At 45.1% G+C, this 10,784-nt stretch overlaps 1 protein-coding gene across 1 annotated transcript in view; it reads right to left on the bottom strand.

The window, feature by feature from the left end:
- Window positions 1-9,555, bottom strand: part of LOC135542929 (dystrophin-like) — a gene marked incomplete at its 5' end in the record, with an annotated part of 841,859 nt that extends 832,304 nt beyond the window's left edge. Inside the window, 4 exon segments of the mRNA XM_064970064.1 lie at window positions 96-209; window positions 2,462-2,674; window positions 9,396-9,461; window positions 9,463-9,555. Coding sequence (XP_064826136.1) covers window positions 96-209; window positions 2,462-2,674; window positions 9,396-9,461; window positions 9,463-9,555 — 486 coding nt within the window.
- Between the last annotated feature and the right edge of the window lie 1,229 nt (window positions 9,556-10,784).

Consider the following 10,784-nt stretch of genomic DNA (forward strand, 5'->3'; position numbering starts at 1 on the left):
GGGGAGAGAAGGTGAATGACAGGTTGCCAGGGGAGAGAAGGTGAATGACAGGCCGCCAGGTAAGAGAAGGTGAATGACAGGTTGCCAGGTCTTACGGTGCACTGCTCCAGCTGTTTCTGCAGGGCCTCTGAGTCCCCCAGCGCTGGCCACTCCTCATTCAGGAACACATCAACATCAGCCATCCACTTCCTCAGAGTCTTCACGTCATTCTGAGAGACACAGACAGAGAGGTTGACAGACAGCACAGAACTGACAATGTGCTTAAGAGTCATTTATAGCCACACACGCAAACAAAGTTAGAAACATGTCAGCGTCACCCATCCACTTCCTCTGTGTCTTCAGACACTGACAGCAAAGACCACATTAATATTGTCCTCTTTACAGTCATTTACACAGGAACATATAGTACACTCACTCACAGATCTGTCTCTATCTCTTCATCTCTGTCTCTTCATCTCTATCACTCCATCTCTGTCTCTTCATCTCTGTCTCTTCATCTCTATCACTTCATCTCTGTCTCTATCTCTTCATCTCTGTCTCTATCTCTTTCTCTTCATCTCTGCATCTCTGTCTCTATCTCTTCATCGCTATCTCTTCATCTCTGTCTCTATCTCTTCATCTCTGTCTCTGTCTCTTCATCTCTATCACTTCATCTCTGTCTCTATCTCTTCATCTCTGTCTCTTCATCGCTATCTCTTCATCTCTGTCTCTATCTCTTTCTCTTCATCTCTGTCTCTTCATCTCTATCACTTCATCTCTGTCTCTATCTCTTCATCTCTGTCTCTATATCTCTTTATCTCTGTCTCTATCTCTTCATCTCTGTCTCTATCTCTTCATCTCTGTCTCTATATCTCTTTATCTCTGTCTCTATCACTTCAATTAAATTCAATTCAAGGGGCTTTATTGGCATGGGAAACATGTTAACATTGCCAAAGCAAGTGAGGTAGATAATATACAAAACAAAGCTTAATCTCTGTCTCTAGCTCTTCATCGCTGTCTCTATCTCTTCATCTCTGTCTCTATCTCCTCATCTCTGTCTCTATCTCTTCATCTCTGTCTCTATCATCTCTGTCTCTATTCAATCTCTGTCTCTATCTCTTCATCTCTGTCAATTCAAGGGCTTTATTGGCATGGGAAACATGTGTTAACATTGCCAAAGCAAGTGAGGTAGATAATATATAAAGTGAAATAAACAATAAAAATGAACAGTAAACATTGCACATACAGAAGTTTCAAAACAATAAAGACATTACAAATGTCTTATTATATATATATACAGTGTTTTAACAATGTACAAATGGTAAAGGACACAAGATAAAATAAATAAGCATAAATATGGGTTGTATTTACAATGGTGTGTGTTCTTCACTGGTTGCCCTTTTCTCGTGGCAACAGGTCACAAATCTTGCTGCTGTGATGTCACATTGTGGAATTTCACCCAGTAGATATGGGAGTTTTTCAAAATTGGATTTGTTTTCGAATTCTTTGTGGATCTGTGTAATCTGGGGGAAATATGTCTCTCTAATATGGTCATACATTGGGCAGGAGGTTAGGAAGTGCAGCTCAGTTTCTACCTCATTTTGTGGGCAGTGAGCACATAGCCTGTCTTCTCTTGAGAGCCATGTCTGCCTACGGCGGCCTTTCTCAATAGCAAGGCTATGCTCACTGAGTCTGTACATAGTCAAAGCTTTCCTTAATTTTGGGTCAGTCACAGTGGTCAGGTATTCTGCCGCTGTGTACTCTCTGTGTAGGGCCAAATAGCATTCTAGTTTGCTCTGTTTTTTTGTTAATGCTTTCCAATGTGTCAAGTAATTATCTTTTTGTTTTCTCATGATTTGGTTGGGTCTCTATCTCTTCATCTCTGTCTCTATCTACTCATCTCTGTCTCTATATCTTCATCTCTGTCTGTATCTCTTCATCTCTGTCTCTATCTCCTCATCTCTGTCTCTATCTCCTCATCTCTTCATCTCTGTCTATCTTTTCATCTCTGTCTCTATCTCTTCATCTTTGTCTTTATCTCTTCATCTCTGTCTCTTCATCTCTGTCTCTATCCTCATCTCTTCATCTCTGTCTATCTCTATCTCCTCATCTCATCTCTGTCTCTATCTCCTCATCTCTGTCTCTTCATCTCTGTCTCTATCTCCTCATCTCTGTCTCTATCTCCTCATCTCTGTCTCTATCTCCTCATCTCTGTCTCTTCATCTCTGTCTCTTCATCTCTGTCTCTTCATCTCTGTCTCTATCTCCTCATCTCTGTCTCTATCTCTTCATCTCTGTCTCTATCTCTTCATCTCTGTCTCTATCTCTTCATCTGTCTCCCTCTCTCCTGCCCTCTCTTCCTTTCCCTCTCTATTTCCCTCTCCCTCATTCTACTCTCTCCCTCTATTTCGCTCTCTTTCTACTCTCTCTCGCTCCCTCTCTCAGCACACCCCCACCACCCTACAACCCCCCCCCCCCAGTACCTGGAACTGCAGTAATTTAGCCATAAGCTCTGTTATCTTGGTCGCCTGTTCCCCCAGCGTTGAAGACAGGCGTCTCCAGCGAGTCATGATGCTGTCCATCTCTGCCCTGTACTTGTGGCTGATCTCAGGAGGGGCCTTCTGAAACACCTGGTCCACTGTAGCCGTCAGGTAGTCCACCTCACTCTGGTGCTCTGCAAGCGCAACCTGCATTACCTGTGGGGAAGGACATGGAGATGGTTGTACTCAATACAGGGTGAATCCACAACTTTCACATTTTCACTGAAGTCTCTTATTGATATCAATGTATGATTAAGCAAAAATGTTAGTTATGATTTGGCCATATGAGGACTTTTTAGCAGGATAGTTAATTTAATTCCATGGACGCTAGCCACCCAGAGGGGGCACTGAAGGGAAGATGAATATATTAGTTTTATTGGGGGGGGCACAGAAAGAAATCCCCCCATGTTTTTTTTCTTTCATTTTTGGTCCATGGAGGTTCATGCAAACCAGAGGCAGCTGAAGAGTAGCTTCGAGGACTATATCTGAAGTCCAAATTGGACCCCTAGCCCCTCTGCCCTCTCTGTCTAGAGAAGGCCTGGTGAAACCTAGCCCCTCTGCCCTCTCTGTCTAGGGAGAAGTGCCTGGTGACCCCTAGCCCCTCTGCCCTCTCTGTCTAGAGAGAAGTGCCTGGTGACCCCTAGCCCCTCTGCCCTCTCTGTCTAGTGGTGACCCCTAGCTCCTCTGCCCTCTCTGTCTAGAGCAGGCCTGGTGACCCCTAGCCCCTCTGCCCTCTCTGTCTAGGGAGAAGGGCCTGGTGACCCCTAGCTCCTCTGCCCTCTCTGTCTAGAGCAGTGCCTGGTGACCCCTAGCCCTCCTCTGCCCTCTCTAGGGAGAAGTGCCTGGTGACCCCTAGCTCCTCTGCCCTCTCTGTCTAGAGCAGGCCTGGTGACCCCTAGCCCCTCTGCCCTCTCTGTCTAGGAGAAGTGCCTGGTGACCCCTAGACCTCTGCCCTCTCTGTCTAGAGCAGGCCTGGTGAAACCTAGCCCCTCTGCCCTCTCTGTCTAGGGAGAAGTGCCTTGTGACCCCTAGCCCCTCTGCCCTCTCTGTCTAGGGCAGGCCTGGTGACCCCTAGCCCCTCTGCCCTCTCTGTCTAGGGAGAAGTGCCTGGTGACCTCTAGCCCCTCTGCCCTCTCTGTCTAGGGAGAAGGGCCTGGTCAATTGACCCCTAGCCCCTCTGGCTACCAGGTTAATGGGCTACCAGTTACTAGGGCCAGGCCTGGTACCAGGTTACCAGGTTACCAGGTTAGCCCCTCTGATGAAGACAGATGAATAATCAAAATATGTACGTCTGTCTAGGGAAGAAGGGCCATGGTGACCCCTAACCCCTCTGCCCATTATTATTCTCTGTCTATGATGTGAAAACAATCAATGCTCAAACAAAACACACACACACAACATTAGTTTGACTGTTTAGCCTGGTGACCTCCTCCCTCTCCATCCCCTCTGCCCTCTCTGTCTAGGGAGAATCACAGGGCCTCATCTCCAGGTTTCAATTGTAGATATGGGGCTTTTTTATTAAGGACTTTTGTCTAGAGCACAGAAAGTTTAGTGTTGGCTACCAGGTTAATGGGCTACCAGGTTAATGGGCTATTATGGTTACCAGGTTAATGGGCAACCAGGTTACCAGGTTACCAGGTTAATGGTAGCACTGAGAGGCTGATGAAGACAGATGAATAATCAAAATATGTACGTTAGAACTGTCTGGGAATCAGCCAAGACAAGTAGGCTAGAAAATCATGACAACTTGAGAGAGTGGATTTACCCTTTAACAAACAAACACTAGATAACATTATTATTCATACTATGTGTGATGATGTAGAAAACAATCAATGCTCAAACAAAACACACACACACAACATTAGTTTGACTGTTTAGCCAATAAGGGGCAGTATCCTGCTCCCTCCCTCTCCATCCTGTTGGGTCAATACTAGGGCTCCCTAATGAAGCTATGAGATTATCGGCCTCAGGGTAAATGTCTCCAGGAGAATCACAGGGCAGCGAGAAGAGACAGGTGTTCATCTCCAGGTTTCTGACAGTCATCATTGCCAGTGGTGGTAGGTAGCCGCTCTGGGTCTGTGTGGTTAAGACCTGAAGTTTAAAATCCTAACTAAGATGTCTAGAAGCAGACAGAGACATCAACGAATGGGCCTATAGACATTTTCTCTCCGGGAGGGATCCTAAGTTGTTTAGTATTGATTCCATCCTGCGTGAGCGCCTTTATGTCCATCGTAATGAGAACATATTGATATTATGTTTATTATAATATCCAAGAACAGTAACTGAGGACAAGCTTAGAAAAAATGTATCGTAACGATTATAATTCCATTTGCCCTGTGAGGTAGAACATCCTAACTAAGATTCCACCCTGCTGATGTTCATCCTAACTAAGATTCCACCCTGCTGCCTGTGAGGTAGAACATCCTAACTAAGATTCCACCCTGCTGCCCTGTGAGGAAAACATCCTAACTAAGATTCCACCCTGCTGCCCTGTGAGGTAGAACATCCTAACTAAGATTCCACCCTGCTGCCCTGTGAGGTAGAACATCCTAACTAAGATTCCACCTGCTGCCCTGTGAGGTAGAACATCCTAACTAAGATTCCACCCTGCTGCCCTGTGAGGTAGAACATCCTAACTAAGATTCCATCCTCCCCTGTGAGGTAGAACATCCTGCTAAGCCACCCTGCTGCCCTGTGAGGTAGAACATCCTAACTAAGATTCCACCCTGCTGCCCTGTGAGGTAGAACATCCTAACTAAGATTCCATCCTGCTGCCCTGTGAGGTAGAACATCCTAACTAAGATTCCACCCTGCTGCCCTGTGAGGTAGAACATCCTAACTAAGATTCCACCCTGCTGCCCTGTGAGGTAGAACATCCTAACTAAGATTCCACCCTGCTGCCCTGTGAGGTAGAACATCCTAACTAAGATTCCATCCTGCTGCCCTGTGAGGTAGAACATCCTAACTAAGATTCCACCCTGCTGCCCTGTGAGGTAGAACATCCTAACTAAGATTCCAACCTGCTGCCCTGTGAGGTAGAACATCCTAACTAAGATTCCACCCTGCTGCCCTGTGAGGTAGAACATCCTAACTAAGATTCCACCCTGCTGCCCTGTGAGGTAGAACATCCTAACTAAGATTCCACCCTGCTGCCCTGTGAGGTAAAACATCCTAACAATGATTCAACCCTGATGCCCTGTGAGGTAGAACATCCTACTGTACCTACAGTGCCTTGCAAAAGTATTCATCCCCCTTGGCATTTTTCCTATTTTGTTGCATTACAACCTGTAATTTAAATTTATTTTTATTTGGATTTCATCTAACGGACATACACAAAATAGTCCAAATTGGTGAAAAAATTACTTAAAAATTCTAAAATATAGGAAAAAGGAAAAGTGGTGCACATGTATTCACCCCTTTGCTATGAAGCCCCTAAATAAGATCTGGTTCAACCAATTACCTTCAGAAGCCACATAATTAGTTCAAGTCCACCTGTGTGCAATCTAATTGTCACATGATCTGTCACATGATCTCAGTATATATACACCTGTCCTGAAAGGCCCCAGAGTCTGCAACACCACTAAGCAAGGGGCACCACCAAGCAAGCGGCACCATGAAGACCAAGGAGCTCTCCACAGGTCAGGGACAAAGTTGTGGAGAAGTACAGATCAGGGTTGGGTTATAAAAAAAATATCAGAAACTTTGAACATCCCACTGGACACCATTAAATCCATTATTAAAAAATGTAAAGAATATGGCACAACAACAAACCTACCAAGAGAGGGCCGCCCACCAAAACTCACAGACCAGGCAATGGCATTAGTCAAAGAGGCAACAAAGAGACCAAAGATAACCCAGAAGGAGCTGCAAAGCTCCAAAGTGAAGATTGGAGTATCTGTCCATAGGACCATTTTAAGCCAAACACTCTACAGAGCTGGGTTTTACGGAAGAGTGGCCAGAAAAAAAAATAAGCAAACATGTTTGGGGTTCACCAGAAGGCATGTGGGAGACTCCCCAAACATATGGAAGAAGGTACTCAGATGAGTCTAAAATTGAGCTTTTTGACCATCAAGGAAAATGCTATGTCTGGCGCAAACCCAACACCTCCCATCACCCCGAGAATACCATCCCCACAGTGAAGCATGGTGGTGGCAGCATCATGCTGTGGGGATGTCTTTCATCAGCAGGGACTGGGAAACTGGTCAGAATTGAAGGAATGATGGATGGTGCTAAATACAGGGAAATTCTTGAGGGAAACCTGTTTCAGTCTTCCAGAGATTTGAGACTGGGACGGAGGTTCACCTTCCAGCAGGACAATGACCCTAAGCATACTGCTAAAGCAACACTCGAGTGGTTTAAGGGGAAACATACCCCAAGAGATATGCAGCTGTAATTGCTGCTAAAGGTGGCTCTACACAGTATTGACTTTGGGGGGGAAGGGGGGGGGGAATAATTATACATGCTCAAGTTTTCTGTTTTATTTGTATTTTTTCTTGTTTGTTTCACAATAAAAAATATTTTGCATCTTCAAAGTGGTAGGGATGTTGTGTAAATCAAATTATACAACCCCCCAAGAAATCAATTTTAATTCCAGGTTGTAAGGCAACAAAATACAAGGAGGTGACTGTAAGCCACTGTATCTCAGGTTAAACTGATCTGACCTTGGATTTAAAGTCTCAGAGAACATCCATTTAGCACCAGAACTTAATAAAAACAACAACAAGGCCATAAAAAGTCTTAGTGTTTTTACGGGGTGATTCATTTTGTCACAATAACAAGGTGAAATGAGTCTTCAGTGTGTCCCAAATGGAACTCTAATCCTTATGAAGTGCACTAATTTTGACCAGAACCTACATCTGGTCAAAAGTAGTGCATTACATAGGGAACAGGGTGCCATTTGGGACACAGCTTTAGTCCGTACTGTGTGGCAGTAACCCTGGCACATCCATAGATAGAGAGATGGAAAAACACACTGATTTGATCCTCTGGGTTTTCCTCTGTCGTCAATAACATTTCTCCATTTCTCATAATTGCAGTGAGGCGCTGCTCTGCTCTGTTAGTGCTCTCTGAATGTAAAGCAGTAGAGAGAACAACTATTTATCCTGGCAGCCCTGCTGGCATCTCCTCATCAAGGGTTACTGCACTATCACTGAACTAGATCATCATGTGAAGCAGCTTCTTGTTTCTGGTCTTGTCTTGACTCTTAATACGTTGATTCAGTACGCGGGCTGTTCAACTAGGCTGCATTAACAGTGTGAAAGCAGAAATTGTTCCGGGTGTTTTGTGGCAGAATCCTCATAATAAAACAGTCAGACACACACCCAACCAGTCATCCAGACACACACCCAATCAGTCATCCAGACACACACCCAACCAGTCATCCAGACACACACCCAACCAGTCAGCCAGACACACAGCCAACCATTCAGCCAGACACACAGCCAACCAGTCATCCAGACACACACCCAACCAGTCAGCCAGACACACACCCAACCAGTCATCCAGACACACACCCAACCAGTCAGCCAGACACACAGCCAACCAGTCAGCCAGACACACACCCAACCAGTCATCCAGACACACACCCAACCAGTCATCCAGACACACACCCAACCAGTCATCCAGACACACACCCAACCAGTCAGCCAGACACACACCCAACCAGTCATCCAGACACACACCCAACCAGTCAGCCAGACACACACCCAACCAGTCATCCAGACACACACCCAACCAGTCAGCCAGACACACACCCAACCAGTCATCCAGACACACCCAACCAGTCAGCCAGACACACACCAACCAGTCATCCAGACACACCCAACCAGTCAGCCAGACACACACCCAACCAGTCATCCAGACACACACCCAACCAGTCAGCCAGACACACAGCCAACCAGTCAGCCAGACACACAGCCAACCAGTCAGCCAGACACACACCCAACCAGTCAGCCAGACACACAGCCAACCATTCAGCCAGACACACAGCCAACCAGTCAGCCAGACACACACCCAACCAGTCATCCAGACACACAGCCAACCAGACATCCAGCCTCCCACCCAACCAGTCAGCCAGATACACACCCAACCAGTCAGCCAGACACACACCCAACCAGACATCCAGCCTCCCACCCAACCAGTCAGCCAGACACACAGCCAACCAGACACACACCCAACCAGTCAGCCAGACACACACCCAACCAGACATCCAGCCTCCCACCCAACCAGTCAGCCAGACACACAGCCAACCAGATACACACCCAACCAGTCAGCCAGACACACACCCAACCAGACATCCAGCCTCCCACCCAACCAGTCAGCCAGACACACAGCCAACCAGTCAGCCAGACACACAGCCAACCAGTCAGCCAGACACACACAACCAGTCAGCCAGACACACACCCAAACAGACATCCAGCCTCCCACCCAACCAGTCAGCCAGACACACAGCCAACCAGTCAGCCAGACACACAGCCAACCAGACATCCAGCACTTCACATAATATACCCAACCAGTCTCCAGACACACAGCCAACCAGATACGCACCCAACCAGTCAGCCAGACACACAGCCAACCAGTCAGCCAGACACACACCCAACCCAGACATCCAGCCTCCCACCCAACCAGTCAGCCAGACACACAGCCAACCAGTCAGCCAGACACACAGCCAACCAGTCAGCCAGACACACACAACCAGTCAGCCAGACACACACCCAACCAGACATCCAGCCTCCCACCCAACCAGTCAGCCAGACACACAGCCAACCAGTTCAGCCAGATACATATACTCTACCACCACAAATAGACATCCAGCAGACTCCCACCCAACCAGTCTGCCAGACACACAGCCAACCAGACATCCAGAGCAGTTCAGTACCTTGACATCCTTCAGTCTCCCCTCCATGGTAGGGTATTCAGTGACGGCTGTAGAGGGGATGGCTAGCCACTTCACTATGATATACCTCACACTGCTGTAACCAGGCCAACAGAGTAAATACTGTCTCCTTATAGAGCACTGGAGGAAGGCTCTCCTGAACTGGAGGGAGAGATACAACAATGGTTAGGGGATGGAGCCTACTGTCAGGCTCTACCACTTCACTATGGTATACTATATACTCTACCACTTCACTATGATATACTATATACTCTACCACTTCACTATGGTATACTATATACTCTACCACTTCACTATGATATACTATATACTCTACCACTTCACTATGGTATACTATATACTCTACCACTTCACTATAATATACTATATACTCTACCACTTCACTATGGTATACTATATACTCTACCACTTCACTATGGTATACTATATACTCTACCACTTCACTATAATATACTATATACTCTACCACTTCACTATGGTATACTATATACTCTACCACTTCACTATGGTATACTATATACTCTACTCTACTATATACACTTCACTATAATATACTATATACTCTACCACTTCACTATGGTATACTATATACTCTACCACTTCACTATAATATACTATATACTCTACCACTTCACTATGGTATACTATATACTCTACCACTTCACTATGGTATACTATATACTCTACCACTTCACTATAATATATACTATATACTCTACCACTTCACTATGATATACTATATACTCTACCACTTCACTATGGTATACTATATACTCTACCACTTCACTATGGTATACTATATACTCTACCACTTCACTATGGTATACTATATACTCTACCACTTCACTATAATATACTATATACTCTACCACTTCACTATAATATATACTATATATGGTATACTATATACTACCACTTCACTATGATATACTATATACTCTACCACTTCACTATGGTATACTATATACTCTACCACTTCACTATGGTATACTATATACTCTACCACTTCACTATGGTATACTATATACTCTACCACTTCACTATGGTATACTATATACTCTACCACTTCACTATAATATAATATATACTCTACCACTTCACTATGGTATACTATATACTCTACCACTTCACTATAATATAATATATACTCTACCACTTCACTATGGTATACTATATACTCTACCACTTCACTATGGTATACTATATACTCTACCACTTCACTATGATATACTATATACTCTACCACTTCACAATGATATACTATATACTCTTCCACTTCACTATAATATACTATATACTCTACCACTTCACTATAATATACTATATACTCTACCACTTCACTATGGTATACTATATACTCTACCACTTCAC

This window comes from Oncorhynchus masou, chromosome 7, assembly GCF_036934945.1.
Source record: "Oncorhynchus masou masou isolate Uvic2021 chromosome 7, UVic_Omas_1.1, whole genome shotgun sequence".
Lineage (NCBI taxonomy): Eukaryota > Metazoa > Chordata > Actinopteri > Salmoniformes > Salmonidae > Oncorhynchus > Oncorhynchus masou.